This window comes from Rhinoraja longicauda, chromosome 7 (genome assembly GCF_053455715.1).
Source record: "Rhinoraja longicauda isolate Sanriku21f chromosome 7, sRhiLon1.1, whole genome shotgun sequence".
NCBI lineage: Eukaryota > Metazoa > Chordata > Chondrichthyes > Rajiformes > Arhynchobatidae > Rhinoraja > Rhinoraja longicauda.
The window spans coordinates 29,306,758-29,332,673 of record NC_135959.1 but is presented as its reverse complement, the minus strand read 5'-3'; the positions used below and the strand labels follow the sequence as shown (position 1 = coordinate 29,332,673).

The window sequence follows — 25,916 nt, the reverse complement described above, 5'->3', positions numbered from 1 at the left end:
ATTTCTTTCCTTCTAGTTGTAATGTTGCCTCTCACTGTTTCTCTGGGACCACATTTCATTTTAGCTATCCTTTTTCTTTTTTACATATTTGTTGAAGTTCCCAATTTGTTATATGTAAAAAGATCTTGCTACTCATCAAAATACTGGTCCAAATCCAGCCCACTTGGTGCCTATCCAAATGGAATACCCCATTCAATGAAATGCATTTCACATACACTGCTCTGATTCATGCATCAGAGAATAAAAATTCAGAGATTGTTACCGTTTAGCTTCAAAGTTTTAATTTGTTGTCTTGCTACTCAAAATCGCTCAATGGAACCTCATTCCGAATAGGGCCCTCCATGAATAATGATATATGTATCCTACTTTCAATCTCAGTTCTTCGCTGACCCCGAGGAAAAGTCCTTAAGACTCGCATTTGGCAGGCAACAGTCTTCAGGACCGTGCTTGCCATAGATGAACAAGTGTCAGTGCACGCAAGTCATTAGATGTGACTTTGATGTCTGGAGCAGCAGTAACTTTGTGGGCTTAGTGGAACAAACAAATCTTCTGAAAAAGTTATTTAAAATCCCAGGCCCTCCCCTCCCACTTAATCACACACTTTGCATTTACAAGTTGCAGATAGTGTTAACATGCACCCTTTGAACAATTAAGGATGGCAATAAATGTTGCTCTTCAGTAATGCTCATCCCATAAAATAATTAAAAACAGTCCTGATAGATTGCAGCTTTTGTTAGGCCTGTCTTGGGAACACGTTTATTGAGCAGAATGTGAATCTAGCAGTGCACATTGATATATTGGACTTGATGTCTTCATTGAGCTTGAGAGAAAAGCTGATATTCAGAGAATTTGGTATCCACATACACAAGTCACCAAAATGAGGCAACAAGGAAGTCAAATGGAATGTTGACCTTAACTGCAACAGGAGTGAGAATGCTTCACTTTAATAATAAGGGATTTTGTTCCTACCACACCTAGAATATCAAGTACAAGTTTAGTTCCCTTTTCATAAGTAACTACATATGTGGTATGGACAGAGCACAAAGCAAAGGTTCACTTGACAATGTTCCAAAAAGCCACATCTATCACATGATAAATAATTGCACAAAATAGGCCTCTATTCTATTCGTAAAAGAATGATGAATAACCTCACTGAAACATAGAAGATCCTTGGAAGTCTAAACTGGATAGATTCAGACAGAATTTCCACCTGGCTGGAGCTGGGATGACAGTTTCAAGATAAGGGATAGTCCACCAAGGAGCGAGATGCAGTAATGTTTCTTCACCCATAGGATGATGAATCTTTAGAATACTCTATCCCAGAGCACCTTGGATGTCTGCTCATTACTTGCATTCAAAAGAGAGATCAATATATTTCTGAATATCAAATGTATCAGAGTTGTTGCTTTACAGCGAATGCAGCGCCGGAGACTCAGGTTCGATCCTGACTACGGGTGCTGCACTGTAAGGAGTTTGTACGTTCTCCCCGTGACCTGCGTGGGTTTTCTCCGAGATCTTCGGTTTCCTCCCACACTCCAAAGACGTACAGGTATGTAGGTTAATTGGCTGGGTAAATGTAAAAATTGTCCCTAGTGGGTGTAGGATAGTGTTAATGTACGGGGATCACTGGGCGGCACGGACTTGGAGGGTCGAAAAGGCCTGTTTCCGGCTGTATATATATGATGATGATGATGATGATATAGGGATAGGGAAGGAAAATGATCGGTAGATACTGCATAATTGCACAGTATGTCCTACTCTTATGTTCTTATGCATGCATGCTAACATTAATAGGCCTAAGGCTACTCCACCACTGGTCTGTTCCACCATTTAATAAGATCATGGCTTCTCTGATTGTAACCTCAAATCACATTCTGAAATAACCATGATACTTCTTCACACTCTTGTTCATTGAAACTATTTGCCTTTACCTTAAAAATATTCAAGATCTCAGTTTCCTGTATCCTTTATGTGTGAGAGCTGAACAGACTCACAATTCTCTGAGGACTCTGAGGAAGGGTCCTGACTCTAAACATCACCTACCCATGTCGTCTTGTGTCAGGGGGCCCCGAAATGGAAAGGACTCGAATGCAGGCTCACCGATAAGTACTGAAGAAAACCCAAAATTCCAGACACAAATGGATCCGAAAGATATAGACCAGGAACCAACAGACCTCAGAACTGCTATCAAACCAACAGAACGCCGAACTGTTATCGAACCGACAGAATGCTGAACTGATTAGTCAGCACCTAATTGGTGATGATCTCAGGTATTTATTCCAAGTGATAGATTAGGGGAGCAGATTAAATGCAGGTGTAACTCCTAATAGCGCAGGGGAGAAGTGTGGAAAGAGTATCAAGTGTCTGGAGGCATGGCAAGTGTGACAGGAGCCCCACCCCCATGGACATCACCTGGCGTCCTCTTTGGGTGGTCCAGATACTGCTGATGAAAGTCACGGATCTGGGAGGGGTTCAGGATGTCACGGGCAGGAATCCAGCTCCTCTCCTCTGGACTATAGCCCTCCCAGTCAACCAGGTACAGGATCCCTCTGCCACACCACCAGGACTTCAGCAGTTGGTTCACCGTGTACACCAGACCACCGTCAATGATGCGGGATGGCAGGTGAGCGGGAGACAGGGAGTTGGAGGACACAGGCTTAACCCAGTATACGTGGAAGGTGGGGTGAATCTGCATAGATCAGGGTACTCTAAGGCGGACAGCAGAGAGTTAATGATCTTGAGAATCGAGAATGGGCCAATAAACTGGGGTGCCAAGTTAAAGGACTCAACGCAGAGGGGGAGATCTCAGGTGCACAGCCACACCCTCTGACCAGGATGATAGTGAGGGGCAGGGATCTGGTGACGATCCACCTGCTGTCTGTACCTGGAAGCAGTGCGGAGCAGGGCAGAACAAGCCTCCTTCCAGATCTGATGACCACGGCGCACAAACACCTGGGTCGAGGGAACAGAGACCTCCTCCTCTTGGTCTGGGAACAGAGGTGGCTCGGAACATGCAGAAGACCTCTTTCAGGTCATGATACTCAGATGATACTTTGGACAGGTCAGCATTGTCACTCGGAGCAACAGACACAGAGGTGAGGGGAAGATAAGTGGAGCGAAGGCAATTAACAAGACAATCCTCCCCCCAAGTGGAGATCTTTCCATGAGAATTACATGCCGAATCCATACTGGCCAACAAATCTGTCAGGGGGCCCCAAAATGGAAAGGACTCGAATGTAGGCTCACCGAAAAGTACAGAGGAAAACCCAAAAGTGAATGGAACCGAAAGATATAGACCAGGAACTCTCAGAACTGCTATCGAACGGACAGAATGCAGAACTGATTAGTCAGCACCTAATTGGTGATGATCTCAGGTATTTATACCAAGTGATAGATTAGGGGAGCAGTTTAAATGCAGGTGTAACTCCTAATAGCTCAGGGGAGGAGTGTGGAAAGAGTCTCGTGGCTGGAGGCGTGGCAAGTGTGACATCTAGAGATGCTGCCTGATGCGCCGAATTTCTCCAAGACAGTGTGGGACAATTTATAGTGGGCAATTAAGAGTCATAAAGAGTCATGAAGTCATACAGCATGGAAACAAGCCATTCAGCCTAACTTGCCCATGCTGCCCAATCTGCCCCATCTACACCAGTCCGAACTGCCCGTGTTTGACCCATACCCTCTAAATTTATCTTATCCATGTACCTTTAGTTTTTAGTTTTAAAGATCCACGGAATCTGCACTCACCAGCAAATACCTGCACACTAGTTCCATGCTATATACCAGGAACAATTTACAGAAGCAAATTAACCCTACAAACTTGCGCATCTTTGGAATTTGGGAGGAAACAGGAGCACCTGGAGAAAACCTATGTGGTCACAGAGAAAATGTACAAACCCTGTACAGACAGCACCCATGGTCAGATTTGAACCCAGAGCTCTGGCACTGGAAATGCAGCAACTCTAGCTGCACTACTGTACCACCACTGTATCTCTCCAAATATTTTTGATGCATTGTGATAGTACATATCTCAACTGCCTCCTGTGGCAACTCACTACATATACCTACCACACTTTGTATTAAAAAAAAGTTGCCCCTCAAGTTCCTGTTAAATCATTCCCCCCCTCGCCTTAAACCTATGTCTTCTAGTTCTTGATTTCCCTTCTCTGGGCAAATGATTGTGCATTTACCCTATCTATTCTTCTCATACACCTCTATAAGATCACCCCTGCATGCATCTTTGGGATGTGGGAGTGCCCTAGGGTGGTCACAGGGAGGATATCAAAATTCCACCCAAACAGCGTCGGTGGTCAGGGTCGAACCTGAGGTTCTCGGAGGCATGGAAATGGAATCACCATCGGTTGTTTCGGTGTGTTAAAGGGCCTACATAAAGAGAAGGGGGTTGTGATATACAGTGAATGATTCCTGTCATGAGCTTGATGTTAAGGAAGAAGCTTGGCAACTCCTTATACCATGCTACAAAGCTCCAAAGTAGTTTCTGAGACAACAAAGCCAAGTCTCACCCCGCTTGTAATTTCAAAGACGCCACTCATGCAGGACCTAACAGGAGCCCACATGCATTATTTTCATTGGCATTGGAGGACTCTCCTACTCTACACTCAGTATCTTGCGTGGGATATTGTGCGTCCATCTGTTATTTTTTTATTGTGTTGGAAGGAATTGCAGATGGTAGTTTCAACCGACAATAGACACCAAATGCTGGAGTAACTCAGCGTCTCTGGATAGAAGGAATGGGTGACATTTCGGGTCGAGACCCATCTTCAAACTGAGTCAGGGGGAGGGAAATACAGAGAAAAGGAAGTGCAAGTTGTGAAAATGAGACAAAGAGGATGAAGCTCAAGGAACATTGTTAGTTAGGAGAAGGTAACAACAAAGCAGAGATAAAATGTAAACGAGGACAATCAGACTGGTCGGAGAACTGGGAAGGGGAGAGGGATGGAGAGAGGAAAAGCAAGGGTCACTTGAAGTTAGTGAAGTCAATATTCAGACCGCTAGCGTGTAAGCTGCCCAAGCTGTGGTGTGAGCTGCCCAAGGGAAATATGAGGTGTTATTTTTTATTGATTGATTGATTGAAAGGTATAGCATGGAAACAGGCCTTTCGGCCCGCCGAGTCCACAACGACCATCGACCCCTTCACGCTAGTTCTATGTTGTTCCACTCTCTCACCCGCTATCTATATGCTGGGAGCAATATACAGAGGTCAATTAACCGACAACCCCACACGACAACCAGATTGATTCCTGGGATGGCAGGTCTTTCATATGAAGAAAGACTGGATAGACTCGGCTTGTACTCGCTGGAATTTAGAAAATTGAGGGGGGATCTTATAGAAACTTTCAAAATTCAAGGGGTTGGACAGGCTAGATGCAGGAAGATTGTTCCCGTTATTGGGGAAGTCCAGAACAAGGGGTCACAGTTTAAGGATAAGGGGGAAGTCTTTTAGGACCGAGATGAGAACGTTTTTTTTTCACACAGAGAGTGGTGAATCTGTGGAATTCTTTGCCACAGAAGGTAGTTGAGGCCAGTTCATTGGCTATATTTAAGAGGGAGTTAGATGTGGCCCTTGTGGCTAAAGGGATCAGGGGGTATGGAGAGAAGGCAGGTACGGGATACTGAGTTGGATGATCAGCCATGATCATATTAAATGGCGGTGCAGGCTCGAAGGGCCGAATGGCCGACTCCTGCACCTATTTTCTATGTTTCTATGTTTCTATGTCTTTGGCATCGTGGGAGGAAACCGGAGTACCTGGAGGAAACCCACGCAGTCACGGAGAGAACGTGCAAACTCCAAACAGGCAGCAACCGAGATCGCGATCCAACCCGGGTCCAGGGCGCCGTGAGACAACCTATTTGAAACCCCTCATTCGCGAGGCGGCAGTGTAGCAGCCCCTGCGTGGGCCACTAGGGGAGGGATTATCAGACCGGCGTGTGCGCTCTCGTATCTGACCCACCCACCCCTGATTGGGACAAAGTGCCACTGATCTTGGAAAGGCTGCAAAGAATAAGACAAATGCCAACAGCAGTGAGTGAGTGTACACGGTTCAGCGACTTGGATGCAGTCTCAGCCCCGCTTGCTGTCTGTGGAAAGCCTACTTTACCCGCATTTGCCGGCAAGTTGAGCACCGCGGCTTGATCTTACAGTAATGCCGTCTAAACTGAAGGCGATACAGTATTGGAGCTGTACGGTAAAACACGATCGCTTCTTCAGTATGTGGATCAATGTAACCATGTGCGTTCGTCGCGATTTGGTGTTGGGAGATAAATCAGTCCACGCCGACCAGTCAAACGTCCTCGTCACTTCTTCGTATTGCGCCCCGGCCCTCGGTTAGAAAGTATAAATCCGACAGATAAACCCATCTCCAGACAACAAACACCCTAATGTCAATAAAACCGGCACAATCAAAGACTGTAATCGCATTTGGGTTTGTGTTGATACAATCATTGTGTATTATTGTCGATTCGTTTTTATGCGCTCTCATCCGATTTTGAACTCGTTCTCATTGACACGTTATAAGATATCGATTTAATGTTGTTGGCCTAAGAATGGCGAGAACTGGAACGCCGTTTACACTTGGAGACCACAAAGCTTCGAATTCAACAGTGCAGTCCAGGACGGTGCAAACAATTATTTAGCCATCCTTTCAAGGGTGTTCCTTTGCACTTCAGATCAATCCACTTCAGAAGGTGCCTATTCTACACAGGCGCAGGGACAGAGACAGGTCGAACTCACCGTCTCTTAACACCTGTCCAGTGGAATAGGTCAAGTGAGGCTGGTTGCGCGGCTTTTGTTTTTGTCAGCCTCTTTCAAACTCGGATCGCATGGAGTGAAATACCGCGGGTAGATATTTGCGCTGGGAATCTAAAAATAAATCAATCCTATGAATAAAAGAGTATTGCGGACACATAAAAGGAAATACAATATTTCGATTTACGGATGAGCTCTGCTGTTTATCTATGTGTCACTTCATATTAGATCATAAACTTTTGACAACAAACATTTGTAAATGTTGATCCCGGCTAAGAAATGCTTAATCTGCTCGTCAGCTCTTCATTATCCTATTAGTACATTACACTAACAGATCAATGCTGCTCGGCCGTGCATAGAACTTTTTAACAAATTAATTAATCCTAATAAATTAACGCTTCATTTATTTAAACGCACCACAGTTCATAAATTAAAATTTCATGGAATGATTAAAGGCTTCTAAAACATGCATGATTTCGTTAAAAAAATCTAATAAATCAGATCAGATGCGGGACAAGACAGCGATTTCTCAGAACTTGAAATCGCTGCTATAGTGGTTTCGAATTTCAAAGATTGTATTCAGTCTTCGCTTTTTTTTCCCGCAAGAGGTCTTCTGCTTTTGTAAGCGGTAATTAGATAACAATGGGCATTGCAAGATGTTCTATATATAATCAGAACTGTAGCATCCAGATCCCAAGCAAGCATGCTCTTATCTTCCCCCTGAAGGGGTATCGCAGCAAGCATCCAGGGATGGAAAGCACAATTAAGGCTTTCAATATTTAATATTACATCGTTACACACTTTGAATGAAATCGCAATTACTACCAGTCGAACGTAGACAGTTGGCTGTTCTTTGCTAATCAAAGGAATTGATTTATTTCAATACATATGCAATATCACTTCATAAGCTGTTCCATGTTATTATATACTAACAACAGCGTTTAGAATAAAAATCATATAAAATCGGTAAATGAAATTAAACGTTAATTGCGGTAATTAAACAAATTAACTTCCAATGTACGTATTTTGCGTCAAAACTGATTAAAATTAAATACAAGTATGCCTTTGTTTTACTCTTACCCGATGCCAGACTTTGAAATTCGAGTGTAAGGTTAAATTTAAAAAGGCACTATTTGGCCCTTGACCGCTTCTTAATTGGCCCATTTATTGGGTGTTGGCCTTTGAAATCAGCACTGCGTGTGACTTGTCTGCATTCTGAGTTTGTAAAACTAACCCAAAACAGATCATCCTCTGTAGAAAATGGGTGCTGCTGTTGTAATTTAAAAAACGATTTTAAAATCCTTGATTGTATTACAGCGGTAGGAAGTGAGCAAGGCGGAAGTATATGCTCAAAGCAAGTCTCGTGAATTAGTGTACTTCGTTTTTGGAAATATGAAAACTAATCATAGTATTTCATGTGCGATTTATGACGTTTTACACAATAATACTTTATAATCGCCATGGAGAGGAAGAATACTAATTTATAACAGTTTCATTAAATAACAAAAGTGCACATTCTATGCATCATTGTTGGAAGTCTAAAAAAAGCTCATCATTGAAATGCTCATGGTTAAGTAACAGTATAGTTCTCATCCAGCAGTTCATACCATCACAACACCTTAGCGTCAGATGCGTTTCATTGTACCTAGTGTTACAGCACCATTAAATTCCAAAATCTTGGCCAGCTATTTGTGGAAGATCTCTATTGAAGAATTATTCAGAACTAGTTGTGCCTCATTAAAAATAATTCAAAATAATATCGACCCTGGGAGTGCAATCACACATTCCTGCACATAATTCTCAACAGAATTCTGATCCACTGGCAATTCCAGTAGGAGCTGAACATTGTCCATTATGTATGCGTGTCTTTGTGGGAAGAATTTCTACAGTCCCATAGGATCAAAAGCGAATATTATTGCTCAAACTAAAGATATTGGTGATTACACTACACGACTCACAAAGATTCACCACCCACGTCTCCCACATCCAATTAAAGAGCGAAATAAATTAAATAATACATTCATTTCCTGTCTCAAAAGCTTATAAATATTGGGGATTTTAAAGATGTTTTCAATAATTCCGGAGCAATGTTGTAGGCAAGAGTAGAGTTATACCTACTTACGCCATTAGAACTGATGTTTATTATTTTTGGTTACATGAAATATAGATCAGTTATAGGTCAGTTCTTATAGATCAGTTTTTTTAAATAGGTCTGCCGGACTGAGTGTAAAATCGGAAAAAAAGGGCTAGCCTTACTTCTTATTAGTCTTCGGGTCCACAACTTTACTTGTTCAAATACACATGCATGTAAATTTGTAAGCTCCGTCGAACACACCGGGCTACATTAAAGTGTACTTCATTGGCAAAAGTGTATATTGCATCTTATATAATTTCCTCCGCAGTTATAAAACAATGTATCAAAATCACCTTGATCGACACTGCACTTAATGGCGCGTTTCACTCTGTGGTGTTTTTGGTAGAAAAATGTTTTAAAAGTGAAATATATTCTTGGATGCTGAAAATTGCAAATAATCACCATTTTCTGTGAATGAGTTTACCAATTAACAGCTAGCTGATCGCTATTTGTCGGATTTAGGACAGTGGCATTGCAAAGACGGCTCAATTTAAATATCACAACAAGGATTTGGATCGCAGACTACTATTAAACTGTGGGAACTGTTATCAGTGTGTTCCATGGCAGCGTGTTAGCGGAGTTTCCCCGCCTCCCATCATTGCTCATTGTTAATCAGTTACGTTGTGAGGGGGAGGGGCGCAGATCCAATCAAATATCTCGGAAAGATCTTTGTGAAAAATGATCCTGGAATGTATATCATATCTTTTACCAATTTCAAGTAAGTATATAAACTTGTTCCCCCATGCTTCGTGTTAAATTACCTAGATAGGTCAACTGCATCAATAGTATAAATAACTGTTCTTAACGTAGTAAGATATCAGAGTATTCACAGAACCGATGACAAAATATTAAAAATAAATAAAACAATCTATGCCTGTAAAACAAAAAACATGGTTCATCATTACTTTTGCGGTGGCCTTAAAATAAGAAACATTTTCTTCTTATGCCTGTTATATATTTTTTCGTAAAATATCCCACTTACAGTCCTTACTTAAAATACTGAAACACAACTTAAGGAGAAAGATTTATTTTTAATCGCTGCCTTAATTCAGACTCTTTATTTTCCAAACAGTGATAGTCGTAATGCTTCCGGAATTTGTTACAGTTTACATTCAGAACTGCTGTTCATACTTATATTAATTCAAGAGTTGAGACTGCTGGAATAATCTGGAGTCCACTGCTAAATCCGGCAATACCGTGCCAATCTTCCTCATTTGCTAATTTTCTGTCCAGCAATAGATACGGTGCCCTCCATAATGTTTGGGACAAAGACCCATCATTTAATCATTTGCCTCTGCACTCCACAATTTGAGATTTGTAATAGAAAAAAAATCGCACGTGGTTAAAGTGCATGTTGTCAGATTTTATTAAAGGCCATTTTTAAACATTTTGGTTCCATTTAATGTTTGGGACACATGGCTTTCGAAATTGCTCAGGAGTGTTTAATTGCCTCCTTAATGCAGGGATAAGAAAGCTATCAGCACCTAGTCTTTCCTCCAGTCTTTCCATCACCTTTGGAAACTTTTATTGCTGTTTATCAACATGAGGACCAAAGCTGTGCCAATGAAAGTCAAATAAGCCATTACGAGGCTGAGAAACAAGAATAAAACTGTTAGAGACATCAGCCAAACCTTCGCCGACCAAATTCAACTGTTTGGAACACCATTAAGAAAGAGAGCACTGGTGACAGAAGAATTCCCTCTATAATAAAAAAAAATCCCCAAACACCTGTCCGACAGATCAGAAACACTCTTCAGGAGTCAGGTGAGGATTTGTCAATGACCACTGTCCGCAGAAGACTTTATCAATAGAAATACAGAGTCTACACTGCAAGATGCAAACCACTAGTTAGCCGCAAAAATAGGATGGCCAGGTTGCAGTTCGCCAAGAAGTACATGAAAGAACAACCACAGTTCTGGAAAAGGGTCTTGTGAACAGATGAGATGAGGATTAACTTATATCTGAGTGATGGCAAGAGCAAAGTATGGAGGAGAGAAGGAACTACCCAAGATCCAAAGCATTCCACCTCAGCTGTGAAACACGGTGGTGGGGGTGTTATGCCCTGGGCATGTATGGCGGCTCACATCTTCATTGATGATACAACTGCTGATGGTAGTAGCATAATGAATTCCGAAGGGTATAGACACATCCTTTCTGCTCAAGTTCAAACAAATGCCTCAAAACTCATTGGCCAGCGGTTCATTCGACAGCAAGGCAATGATTCCAAACATACTGCGAAAGCAACAAAGGAGTTTTTCAAAGTTAAGAAATGGTCAACTCTTGAGTGGCCAAGTCAATTACCCGGTCTGAATCCAACTGAGCATGCTTTTTATATGCTGAAGAGAATACTTAAGGGGACTAGCCCCCAAAACAAGCATAAGCTAAAGATAGTTGCAATACAGGCCTGGCATAGCATCACCAGAGAAGACACCCAGCAACTGGTGATGTCCATGAATCGCAAACTTCAAGCAGTCATTGCATGCAAAGGATATGCAACAAAATACTAAACATGACTACTTTAATTTACATGACATTGCTGTGTCCCAAATATTATGATGCCCTGAAATGGGGGGACTATGTATAAACACTGCTGTAATTTCTACATGGTGAAACCAAAATATATAAAAATGGCCTTTATTATAATCTGACAATGTGCACTTTGACGATATGTGATTTTTTTCTATTACAAATCCTAAATTGTGGAGGACAGAGGCAAATAAATAAATGATGGGTCTTTGTCCCAAACATTATGAACATTACTGTAATTGCTTATACAGTATTAACTAACACACCCTGTAGACGCATTTAAAAAAAACATTCTTGCATTATATTTACAAAGAGACACAAAATGCTGGAATAACTGAGTGGGTCATAGATGCTGTCTGATTCACTGGGTTACTTCAGTACCGTGTCTTTTTTTGGTAAACCAGCATCTGCAGTTCCTTCTACTTACATCTTGCATTACGCCATACTGGGTTTTTTTTCTATGTACCATTGCTTACTCTGGGTTGTAACCTCCGATGGGCTTCGAGATCGCTCCATCGCATGGCCTCCTGCCAAAAGTCAGAAGTCAGTGAAATAAACTAGTCCCTGCTCGATAAAGAATAAAACGGCTCGATTTGCAATAGATATTTGGCGCAGATACTTACCGCTTTTGTCTTTCCACGAATTTCCAATGTTGCTTCAGTTGATAGAAAATCGCGGGCTGAAAGACGGGTAATATCAACATCGACTGCCTGTGACACGACATGGTTGAGGGGATACCCTTCTGCTTGCCACTTGTTGGCTGTGTAGTTTCTACTTTGCAGTTCCCATGTGCTGCAATTCCATGGAACTTGGTCCATCGTAAGCTATTTTGCTTAGCAGTTACAATACGAGAAGATTGGGCATGAGGGGTTAATGTTTAATAAGCTTCCTATTTACTTCCCTGTCATAGACTATCGATGAGTGCGAGAAACAAAGTTAGTATTAAACTGTTGCTGTAGGACGTTAAAATGTTTCCAATATATGAAAGTGACGCCAATTCGAAACCCATATCGTGGATTTATTTCAAACACTTATATAGTCTTATATAGTCTGATGTTTCAGCAACATTTCCCTGGAAACGAGTGTTGGTAGTCCTACAAATATTTAAAAAAACAAGGTCATAGACGTCCATCTCTCAATCGCTTTTTGACACAAAATGTTGCAGTAACTCAGCGGATCAGATAGCATCTCGGGAGAAAAGGAATAGATGACGTTTCGGGTCAGTCTGAAGAAGCGTCAGGACCCGAAACGTCACCTGTTTCTTTTCTCCAAAGATGCTGTCTGACCCGCTGAGTTACTCCAGCTTTTTGTGGCTATCTTCAGTTTAAACCAGCATCTGCAGTTCCTTCCTACACATTCCCTAAGATCCAAAATCTTTTTCATGTTGAAGAATACAAACTGACCATACACACCCATCCCCCGAATCTGACCGTTTAGTTAATATCTAGACACAGGGAACAGCGGATGCGGGTTTGCAAAAGAAAAGGAACAAAGTGCTTGAGTATCTCATCGGCTCAGACAGCATCTCTGGAGAACAGGGATAGGCGACGATTTAAGTCTGAAGAAGAGTTCCGACCCGAAATGTCGCCTATCCATATTCTCCAGAGATGCTTCCCGACTCGATGAGTTACTCCAGCATTGTGAGTCTTTGCTTAGTTATTATCTCTATTGATGCTGCAGCGGTGCTAATAGTTGGAGCGCATCCATGCATATAATCACCCCCCCCCCTCCCCCACCCATGTTGTGCTTCCTAACTTTAGTTTATGTCAATTAAGTTTTTTTAACCATATTTAGCATTAATTGTAAAATAACGCGAAAACTGCTACTCAATTCATTATTGTGGCTTAGGTCTATTTCAACTACATATTCGAACTGAAAGGAAATCCGGTTAGAATGGATTAATTACCTTTGTTAATAAAGTGGAGTACTAAACTATTAACAGACTAATACGATTGTTCGGTGTCATCCTGTTTAAATACTTTCGATGGTCAGCGATAAAATTCAGCATTTGCTTTTGGTTCTGTCCTGAAGTAATCAGTCTGAAGAAGGGTCACGACCCGAAACGTCACTCATTCCTGCTCTCCAGAGATGCTGCCTGGCCCGCTGAGTTACTCCAGCTTTTTGTGTCTGTCTTCGGTATTCTATTCTCAGCACATTTCAATCTTGTCAATCCCCAGTGGATCTCCAATTAAACGTCTTACACCCAACTACTATATGGAAAAATGTGTAACGTGCACTGATATAGAATGCAAGTATTATATATATACATATATATTGGATCGTAAGGTAGACCGGAAATTATTGTTAAAGCTCATCATGCTATGAATCTACAGAGGAATGCGATGTAAAAAAAAACTCTTTATCATGAATGATTTCAGTAGATGGATTGTTGGAAATCATTCGGTGGAATCGTATTCAACGAGACTACAATTGTTGGACGTGTAAAGTAAATATAACCAAGTTTTTTTAAATTCTAGGACGGACGATCGTTGTGCAATTATGCAAAAATAACTACTATAAACTTTTTCCGAGTTCTTTTTAATGAAACGTTCAAATATTTAGATTTCTGAAATAGTAGAACAAAGTCGATGCAAAGTGTATATTACCTTGTTCTTGTCTACAGAATAAATAACATAATCACCCTCCCGATCCGTTATTTTGTTTATTAGGATTAATGATTGATGTAAGTTCAAGACCATTAGGCAGAACTCCTGAAAGTAACTAATTCATCATTAATCTATCCGGCGATGTTCGCAGACAGAACGGAATTAATTATATGAAGTGCACCCATTCACTTCTTCGGTTCTAATTGAGTTTTGGAATATATCTATTTAATTATGTTATTACTTGAATAACGTTCTCGCGAGAGAGAACTTAAATGCTGCAACAGCATTGCAGCGTTCGCGGGGATATTACCATGAATAACTGTCTGACGTTGCACGCCAGTGGGGAGAAAAAAAACTTTAATGGAGGATAATTAAATCCTACCCAGCCAAGGAGAAATTCATGCGGTTCGCGTACTTTAGTTGGGCTCTCAACTGACACTGAACATGTACTAAGGAGCATAGGGTGCGCGTGCGCACACGGCATGCCTCCTCTCCAAGAAGAGTGACGGCAATATTTGTTCACCGGCCACTGATATCCTTCTGAACCCAGATTGCATAAAGCTCAAGGGGAATTTGACATCCTCTTGTTTTATATTCGCTGCAAATACTTCCTTTTGAGGCAGAGACAACTGTTCTGAAATGCATTTAACTCTATGCGCTGTAACTGCGCTGGGCTTAAAACTTGTTTGGGTAATTTCAACTGGAGCCTGGATATCTGTCTGAAATGTGCAGGAAAAGATCTGCAGATGCTGGTTTAAACCGAAGATAGACACAAAAAGCTGGAGTAACTCAGCGGGTCGGGCGGCATCTCTGGAGAAAAGGGGCAGGTGACGTTCCGGGTCGAGATCCTTCTTCAGATATTTATTTCTGAAATGTTTGTCACGCTCACAATCCCGCTGGGCATCGATTCCATGTATATTTTCCCAGGATACTGCAAGGCATGTCAAGGGGGCGGCCAACATATGATGTGTAGCTGGTGAATTAAACTATTTCCCACTGGTTTCTGCACTGCAATTACAAGCGGCTGTTCTGCACGTGTTTACGCTCAGACCCTTGAACTGGCGAGAGAGAAGCTGTATGACGGGATCTGTAGTTTCCATCCCTGGGTTTGCAGCCAGAGTTTGAAGGGAGGGGTGGGGGAGGGGTGGGTGGGGGAAGCTTGTCAATCGCCGGTGCCAGGAGGCCGGGAGCGGCGCGGCGGGGTGCTAAGGCGGAGCACAGCACGCACGCTATATAGAGGGTGGTCAGATGTCCCACACGCCGTCTGTCACACCCCTCCCTCCCTCCCTCCCTCCCTCCCTCCCTCCCTCCCTCTGCCTGGCGATATCCGGTTCTCATGCGCTGCTCCGGACTCTGGACAGTGGTAGTGGGGAGGGAGGGAGGGAGGAGGGGGGGAGCACATCTCGCGCGAATGCAGAGGGGATGGGACGAGACTCGGTAGCAGGTGTAAGCGCCTCATCTGTCTAGCCCAGCAGTAATAGGGAGACAGCATTGAGTGAGAGAGACGCGCAAACAGCCTGGGTGTGCAGGCAGCACACCGGCCTGTCGCTTCGTATTTATTTCCATTAAAAACCATAAATGCATTTATAAATATATATATATATTGAGAACTTTTACTTTCTTTTAAATACTGTTGCAGTTTCATTTCCTCTCTCTGGCATCCTTATGTACAGTGTTCAAAATGATGTCCATGAACAGCAAGCAGCCAGCCTTCGGCATGCATCATACCCTACCTGAGCACAAGTACACTTCTCTACACTCCAGCTCGGAAGCAATAAGGAGAGCCTGCCTGCCAGCGCCGCCGGTATGTAGCTATGTAGCTATCTCCCTTTCTGTGTGTGTCTGTGGTGAACGCGTCGGACAGATGCTTTTTAAAAATATGTTGTTACCCACGCAAACCATCATCCTTACTTGCAGACTGCAGCAAGACTGTAACTTGAACTCCTTTCTGATTTTGCTTTGAGTCGCTAAATTTCTGCCGTGCAAAAATCCAATCCAACTGTTAAATTTTGGTTTAGATTTGCAAGCCTTGTACAACAGGCATGGCAAAACTACAACTAGGTTCCCTTCATTCTGAAGGTATAAAGTAATGTTTTTTAAATGTTTGTGTGTCAATATTCTCCCATTGAGAATTGGCTTGTTGATCATATTTTGGCCTATCTGTGTCTTTCTGGTAGCAACTGCAGAATAACATCTTCGCCAGCTTGGATGAAACTCTCCTGGCCCGCGCCGAAGCTCTGGCTGCCGTGGATATCGCCGTGTCTCAAGGCAAGAGCCACCCATTCAAGCCGGATGCCACTTACCACACCATGAATAGTGTGCCATGCACTTCTAACTCAAATGCGCCGCTGCCGCATCCGTCGGCTTTGTCCGCCCACCACCACCACCACCACCATCACCACCACCAACCTCACCAGACCATGGACCCCGGAGAGCTTCTCGACCACCTAAGCAATTCCTCGCTGAGCTTGGCCGGGGCCATGGCCCAGGCCGGGGCCGGTAACGGAGAAAGTGGAGTGGTGCCCACCTCGTCTCACTCGCACCCGGCACACATGCACGGCATGGGCCACCTCAGCAGCCCGCACCCTCATCACCCTCACCACCACCACCCCCACCACCAGAACGCCCTGAACATGACCCCGCACCCTCATGGGCTGGCGGCTCACGGCGTGGCCCCCGGCATGCCCACCCTCAACGACGTGGACGCTGACCCGCGGGAGCTGGAAGCTTTCGCCGAGCGCTTCAAGCAGAGGAGGATCAAGCTGGGAGTGACCCAGGCCGACGTGGGCTCGGCCCTGGCTAACTTGAAGATCCCGGGAGTGGGCTCGCTCAGCCAGAGCACCATCTGCAGGTTCGAGTCGCTGACCCTGTCCCATAATAACATGATCGCTCTCAAGCCCATTCTACAAGCTTGGCTGGAAGAGGCGGAGGGCGCTCACCGCGAGAAACTCAACAAGCCCGACCTCTTCAACGGCGGCGAGAAGAAGCGCAAAAGGACGTCGATCGCCGCCCCGGAGAAGCGCTCCTTGGAAGCTTACTTCGCTGTGCAACCTCGACCGTCCTCTGAAAAGATTGCGGCCATCGCCGAGAAACTGGACCTGAAAAAGAACGTGGTCAGGGTATGGTTTTGCAATCAAAGACAGAAGCAAAAACGGATGAAATTTTCCGCCAGCCACTAGCCGCAAGCGGCAGCTGGGGGATAACCTTTTGCGTGGCTGACTTAGTTTAACAGCGGACAATTGGTAAGGGAGGGTTGCCTAAGGAACAGTTGTTCCTCCCATATTGACACCAGACTTGGGTCCAGGACTGTGTAGCGGAGCGAACGGAGGTTTGCAAAGGCAGAAACGCGTTTAATGACGACCATGCCAAAATCGCCGGTTTTCGACACATCGTGATGTTTATGTTAATTTTTCACGTTATTGGTGAAGTATGCAAATCACAGGTAAATCAGATCGCCCAGTTGCTAGATAAAACTGTGGGGTCCGAGCCTGCTCGGCCTCCATCTCGTTAAGAAGGCAACATCTGAAAGAAAGTTGATTGATGTTCAGTCACTTCAGTGTTATTTCACGTTACAGTATTTTGTTGAAGCTGTAGTTCGTTTCATTTTACCCGTTTATATTTATCACAACTCTCGTGTTTGGTTACTCTCCAGTTCATCGAATCCGATGCATTCTTAGATCCTCTTTCTGACTCTCAGAAGGCAATTGCTACAGTTATGTGTATGTATATATATATATATATATATATATAAACTCAGGCAGATCTGACAACGGCAGCGATAATGGTCTTGACTCCACATTCGAGTATAAGTTAAGGGCACAACAAGAATATAGTTTCCCTAAGTACAGCATTCCTTCAAGGGGATACAACGCCACATGCGTGCTTTGTGGACAATCTAACTTGATTTGCTGTTTGAAACAGTATTTATTCGAATCAAGTTATAGCGTCATTATTATTTATTTTGGATTCTTAGAAAAAGAGATTAAAAAATATAAAAATAATCACACAATTGACATTTTACAGTGATAATCGTTTCCAAAGGTCTGCATGCTGAGCAAATCACTTTTTTCGTGAAATGTAACGGGCGTTAGCTGTCGGCACTCCGTTTTGGTAATTGCACTAAAATATGTTGCAGAATTTAGTATAATGTACTGGTGGGAAAACATGTTAGTGTATTATGGTTTACGATCAAAATTCCAAGCGATGCTTGCATCGAAGCTTGATATAGGACTACCAAAAGTTTGCGCATAAAATATTCACACTGAATTATTGATTCTGTTTTGGGTAGGAATACCTCCTTTATGGGCATCTAAAATACGTGCGCAGAGGCAAAATAACTGCATGATCTGAGGATGGATACCGAATTTGGCGCCTATGGATTCGATACAAAAAATGTTTTATTATCCGTTTGCAGCGCAAACATTCTATGCATTGGAACTGAAATGAACACTATAGAGTAGCTTGATAGACCTTGTGGATAGTGTGATTTCACTGTTAACTGCCTGTTTTCACTAGACACAACATTCCGACCCTGTTTATAATTGTATATAGGTGTTTATTGTAAATAACTTTATAATTTGCGCACATGTGTGTTTACAAACCGCAGCCACGTGTGCATCATACATGAAAAAAATGTCTCACTTTAAGTCAATCCCTGTCCAATGTATATTTGCCAAGCTTTCTCCTGAATTGTGTTTTTTAAATTTATTTACTAATTTATTTAAATTATTTCTGTAAGCCAAATACCACAGGGAGATGTGTCTTCTTCGCACATTTACAAATAAAGAAAAGAAAATAAGGGTAACGTTTGTCTGTTTATAGGTGTAGCATTTATTTGCTTAATTTTGGTAAAACTTGATCTTAGACGATCAAAAGAACTTGAAAGGTTGGAGGTATCCGCTTAAAGCATCGATATAAGAAAGACATTTCTAAATTTTATCGTCACCGTATAAACTTTGACTACGCACCAGAGCAGCAAAGGGAAACATGCAAATATTCGAAAATTGGAGTAGTCCAAATTAATTCTTAATTGTGGATATCCCAATTATGCGTAGAAGCAATATTTCCATATGGAAATGGCTTCCAGACGTACGTTTGCTGTTAACAGTTTCCAAATTGGGACATTTGAGTTTTTGCATTCATGATCAAAGTAGCAACTCAAAAATAAACTCCCCAATGTACTTTAAACCATAGCAATATGCGTTCCCTGTCGTCACGCTTGCACTTATAGACACATCATTGAGCACGTTTGTGATGCCACCTACTGCACTAGTGGAACACTTTTAGTTTGGGTCTCAGCTTGAACCGTTTTAGGTTAACTTTTGGCTTCTAATATTTTTTCGTCGCTTAAAATAGAAGGGTAGAGCGCACTATTATGAATACAAAATACGGATGTATCTCCCTTAATCCAGCGGACCTTCTTGGGACTGGTTATGTGTAAACGCGTCGTTGGGTGTGAAGTCTTATAGCTGCACTTCGCGTTCACTCTGGCAACACACCAATGCTGCAATCATTACTTGTGAATAAACGGAATGACTAAAATGAGCACGACGCTCTCGTACATTTATGCATGCAAATTATCCACGTTCCTTTAATCCCCCCATCTCACAAGTTGTTGATAAGATCTCATAACTCGACCAATATTTTTTCTTATTATGATAGAGCTGGTATCAAATCAAATGTAAACTAAATTGCGTGGTTAATAAGATACAAAGCCTTCACCCATTTTAATCAAATCGGAAACAATACACTATATATGTGTATTAACAAACAAATAATACACGTTTAATTAAATTAAATTAAATTTTAAACAATTTGCTACCTTCAGCAAAAATGTGGGAATGCAACTATCCGTAAAATTTGTTTTTTTCTCCAGAAATACTTTAAGATTAACTTCTAACAGCTGTGATCTCGCCTTTCCGCGGGGTGTAAAGAAATGAACAGTTGTACGTATTTCTGCACAAACTGCTCTACATCGCCTTAATCATAGAGCAAGTTGCTGATAATAACAGGTCACAACCCACAAGGAATAATGTGAGAACTGCGGATTTCGCATGTAACACTTGTACGGCAATTGGTTTCAACTTATATTAAACCATCATAAATGAATAATAGACATTCACTGCCATGATCCTATTGATTTTCTTCTTGTCTAATACCTGGGCAATTTTTTTCTACTGCTTCAACAAGATAAACGCACCAGTGCTGCAGAGAAACCGAGGTTTATTTCAGAAACCATGGACATTGCCTGAAGAAGACCTCATTTTAAATTACTGCTGAAACAATTCCCTTGAATTGCACCTTAGCCGCTGACGTGGTCACGTGAGCGTTTGGTCTGCCATTAAATTGTTATTTTAAACACGATTATCTCTTGAATTTGAAATAGACAATTCACATAATTTCGTAGTAAAACGCGATATTTTATGATACAGTAATTTGCTGTGAGTTTAATTTAATTGCATATCATAATTATTTTTTAATTGAAAACATATTTTCCATTATGTAAAATGCGACTTAAACTTTGCAATATTGTAAGATATGGAAATACTCACGCACCAGATACAACAGTTATTAATTAAATAATTTCCCTAGCAATAACCATAGTCTTTGAAACTGGAGCCTATCTCTCCGACCCCAAAATGCTCGCATTTCTGCGTTTTTTTGGTCATGGAAGATCTTTCTTACAAATGTAATTGCAATCCATTGTAAATAATTCATGTTTGGAGATTCAACAAATTAATAAAATGAACGATGACAAGAGGTTAATTAAAACTTTGGTAATTGTTGTCACGACAGCTTTGTTGTGTGGCACGGTGCAAACCCTCTTTGAAACGAAAATCTGCTTTGATAAAAAATTGTCCCAGTAGGCTCTTAAACACTTTGAACTTTATTTAATTTACAATAATTTTTTAATTACATTTAGGGAACTGATTTATTTCCTTCTGTTTCTCAGTGACTTCTCGACTTGTTTTCACGTCAAAGGTTACCAAAAAAAAAGCACTGAAATTAGTGTTGAAAAAATGCTGGCAATTGTTTGCCCCCAATTTACGCAATCTCGTCCGCAATTCAACCAACGCAACACCCCCACAACCCAACCACCGCTTTCTCCATCACAAACACAAACAGAAGAATCATTTATATTGGAAAAATCTACGCAGCGCACAAGATGAAAAAAAAACTAATTTAAAAGCGCGGGAGATACCATTGCGACCAAAATTGGCTGACCAGCAAAACCGCAAATCATTAAGAATAGAAAAAGACAAAGACATTTGTCTGAAATTCACAGCGTTTACTCATTTCTTGAAGGGTTGAAATGTTCCGAGGTTAATCTCAGGAAAGAATTCCGTATAATTCATTTGACTTTCTGCAATGATACTAAATATGATAAATGTATAAGTTGCCTGAAAAGTGTTGCAAGAAAAAGACAGTGTTTTAAATTTTTTTAAAAACATGCTGCAGATCTTTGACGATTGAATTGTTAACTTTAAATCGCTCTTGCCATTACCAGATAGATATCACAGATAAAACGTGACACCGATCATTCCCTTGTAAAAGTAATAACTACACTGAATCAAATCTAGTCTATGAACCCATTTACTAGTCATCTCCACAGTTGGTATTTTACAGGTTTTATATGCTGACAGTTGAGATTGCAAAGTTGCATTGTTGAATCAATGACAATGTAAAATCAACACTAGATGGCAGTGTCAGAGGTCAAGCCAGTGAGGACCACCTCCAAATGGGTTAAGAATTGTGCCATGCATGGCGATTATTTATCATAAAATTCTTTCGTGCCACTCTACTTATACTTATACCCAGTTATAAAATAATTGCCTCTTAATTTTATATGGACTTGACACATTGTAGTTTTGTAAGAGGGATTAACTACCCTCGAAACACAGGGATTCATTTTACATCTCCGCACTGTTTGATCAGTCTACGGGAAATTCATTTACACAAGGAATTCTCAGGCAGTCAGGTAGTGACAATAAACATTTAATGAAACTTGAGACCTCTGTGTCTCGGGACTGTGTCAGAATAATTTAAATGTAACATTAGCATGACTTTTCCCACATCAAAGAGTTGATTACAGATTATATGAGTTTGGGAGGGGGGAGTGAGGGGAGGGGTGTTGGAAGGGGTTGTGGGGGAGACATGCAAAAGAAAAACATTTCATGTTTTTTCCTGTGCTTTGCAACCAAATTGTTTATGTGCGGACATTATATATGTTACATAAAACATAATATTATATATAATTATATTATATATTATATATATTTCATGAACATTGACATCTCGGCAGTTTTTCAATAAATGGATTGTCTATACCGAAATAATGCGCGTTTAAAAATGTTAAATATAGTTAATACAATATTAATCGCCTTCGGTGATATAAAATGCAATATTTTCAGGCAGCAATCGGATATTTTCGTATCAGTGAGCTGACGAAAAGAGCCACAGCTGCAGTCATTCCCCGACAAAATGCTATATTTATAGCCATTGTCTGACTTTTGCCTACCAAGAAAAAGACACGTTTATGGGGTAAGGACATTTACTTTGTCTTAAGTATCTGTTATTGGTCTTGAGCAACTGGCTTTTCTTTTACAAACTAGTCGTTTGGTGCATTGTGACCGTGAGATATTTAAAAACAAAATTCAATAAAATAATTCACTGTGACCTTGTATACAGATAATTTGACCTAATAAATCCTGGTAGCTGATCACTTTGCAGAAACAGCGCGAAATGCAAGATGTACAACGAATAGCGTTAAATGTTCACGGAGCAGCAGGAATCGTCGCGTCTAAATTTGAAATCGGGATCTCTGATAAAGTAAGAAACGACTTCAGAAATGCCTGAAATGTCTTCTGCGTGTATTGCCCACGATGGATATTGGAAGGAGCGAAGAGGAGAGCAAAAGCTTCGACTTATCAAGGTTGTAAAATTAGAGCAGTAGCAATTGATTATTTAAAGTGTACCATGCAGTTTATGTGAAAGTTTTCAAAACTTTTTTTGTTGAAATTTACAAGATATAATTCAATTTAGCTTGTGATCTTTCAGCGAATATTTTCACAATTTTTCACTGGTGCCATATTCGTTCAATATAATACACAACCATAAACCTATATTTATAAATATAATAAATGTGAACGCAATGCATCGTTTTGCTCTTTCTCGATTAAACCAATAGGGATCTACATTTATTTCATCACCTCCCTGCTCCGTCCTCCGTATTCTCCAAATATAATTACCATCATACACCACTGTCATGTGAACGTCGGCTTTATTTGGTGAGAACCAACCCTATTTGTAAATCTTAAACATTGTACAGTTATCATGGTGATGCGGAATTAACATCGAATAAATCATTTCTATGGATGCTTAAGATATAATAAGGCATACAATGAACGGGATAATTTCGCTCTCATTGTAAATTCTTGAGCAGGTAGATTTTCAGAACCTTTTCTTGAGTTTGTGTATTGCTTTGAATAACATTGCGAGGTATTTATTTAAAAAGCCCCCATTCTCCCCCCCTCCCAACGACCCAGCCGACCGTGGGCCAATAGCAGGGAAACTAGAGGCATGTGTATCACAGAAAGGAAAAGATAATTTAGACCACGTTTGTTGACTATAATATTTTCTCGACTTTCTTTGAGGAAAATGTGTTCCAAGGATACAGCCCACCAGTTGCTGTCCCGTCTCAGTTACCAGATCTAATTTCAAATCTTCACGGAACTCATACCTTTCCATATTGAATTAAGCAGATAAAACATTATCCATGTACATAACCATTCTAAATGTCAAGGAGCCTGCCGTTTTATCTTCGAACATATTCGCAATAAACAACTGCCAAGCAAATGTAATGGCAACATAACGACTGCCGTTTAACCAACTATAAAGGATTTCCAGACTAACGTAGCATAACAATTGTTCTAAAATAACATCAGAAAGTAGTTGCAATGCAGTCAGATGCTTGTTGACATGTTCGGGTCCTCATTGAAAAGTGTCACCGCTACATTCCATACTACATAAATTTTGTGCAGAGCATTTCGACAACAACGTTTATATGGCAGTCTCATTTGAAGTTTGAAATTCTACAAGGAGCGCTGGAGATAGCAGTTTCACTCAACTCTTTGAACCTCTATTTTAAAGTGATTTTTAAAAAAATATAAAAGGCATTAGAGCTGAAATCCCTTTAAGTATAAGTCTGTCATTGGAGTAATGCATTATTGAAAGCATATCAAACAGCTCTGGTGCTCTGACTTTACGAGGCACACAGAAGATGAAGTCTGACTGTCTGACTGCACAAAAGCCTCTAATATGTTAATCGCCGTAGGGGATGCCTAAGGTACCATTTCAAGCTGCTTCGCTCACCATATGTCGGGCCGTTTGCCACATGTATCTATTAATCAAAAGGAAACACACCAGAACCACCAGCCACCCCACCTTTTCCAACCATGCCAGCACCTCCTAAAATGATCAGGGAATCTGAGAGAGAGAGAAAAAAAGTCTGACCTTTTTAAAGAAAACAGAACAGGGTACTCTCAAAGATGACCAGCGGTCATTAGCGGTTACTGCAAAACACCATCCCACCCCCAGCACCATAATGTGTGACCACCTCAATAGTTTCGATTTTATTTGCACATGACATTGAACAAAAAAAGCTCGAAGCTACTAAGCTATAAATTTAATAGGATGTTAGTTTCCTTAATTATTTAACGTCTCTTCCTGCATGCTGCAAAGTATAAAGCCGTGAGCTGATGCTTGGCACATGACAACATCTTCAACATATATACGCCGTTTACTAATTGAATTAATTGTGTTCCAACATGGGCAACATAAGATGAGTCATTATTGAGCCATCTAAGTGGTAAGGTTAACGAAATTAAGAGAAGTAAAACGTGACTTCGCGAGTCCATATTTCTATGTTAAAGACATATTGAGAATGGTGTTTAGCGCACTGTTGTAACAGTTGGATAATATTGCAACAGTGGGTGTGGGAAATATAAATTTAAGTTTACTGGGTTCTCCTGGGATATGACTCGTCCTTCGGGGAAATTCAGCACTTATCACGTGTTTTCCCCCGAAGGATCTCAATTTTATGGTGTTGCTAGACCGTAAGTGACCGGAACCTTACCAGGATTCACATCAAATCTAATCTGGCCCCTTTTCGGAAACGCCGACCAAGTTCTACTAACTGTGGAAAAAAAATAAGTTGAGAGCATTCACGATTTACTGCACATTTCAGAATATCATGCGTCCCTTACAGTTAACGCAAATGGCCATCAAGAAATTCGCAACTGAAATAAAAATAAGCAAAAATAACCGGATCTTCGATCTTTTAAGATATTAAGCAATAGCACCGACGTTACTAATGCCGTGTTGTTTCAACTTTTAGGGTACCCTTGCAATAGTCATGGGGTTTGGGAATGAACGAATAGCGCGGATATTAAAAAAAATAACATAAACTATTTCCTCGCTATTTCAAGACCACTTCAACCAACTCATACTAGTTAATTACTGACTGATTTCTTACAGCATTAAATTCACAACGGACTCGTTTCTAAGCTTATATATATATAAGCTTCAACGGTGCACCGCATCGGTTGAACAAAGTCAGGGGAAAGTAATAAAATAAGTGTGGTTGAAGAGCACGTTCAGTTTATTTGTTTCCTCCGCTGTTCGGCCGGACATGTGGGGAATATCGTGAAATAAATACACAACCACGCTTTAAGTTGCAGCATGCAAGAGGACGACTTTGACATGGTTGCCTTCAAGAGGAAGTCCCTGTCTGATTTTCATGCATACAAGCAATCAGCTTTTTATTCCTTCTCGACAAAAACCCCATATATCTGTCGATTCAGGTTTCTAAGGAATCGTAACTTAATTC

The 25,916-nt window shown here is 41.2% G+C and overlaps 1 protein-coding gene and 1 long non-coding RNA gene across 2 annotated transcripts in view; one reads left to right on the top strand and one right to left on the bottom strand.

Moving 5' to 3' along the window:
- Positions 1-25,916, bottom strand: part of LOC144595503 (uncharacterized) — a 222,855-nt gene that overhangs the window by 36,784 nt on the left and 160,155 nt on the right. The gene's annotated exons all lie outside the window — the stretch shown is intronic.
- pou4f1 (POU class 4 homeobox 1) lies at positions 15,462-18,833 on the top strand. The gene is made up of 3 exons (XM_078403026.1): positions 15,462-15,475; positions 15,703-15,833; positions 16,207-18,833. Exons 2-3 carry the CDS (start codon positions 15,711-15,713, stop codon positions 17,206-17,208), a joined length of 1,125 nt encoding a protein of 374 aa, XP_078259152.1. The 5' UTR covers positions 15,462-15,475; positions 15,703-15,710; the 3' UTR covers positions 17,209-18,833.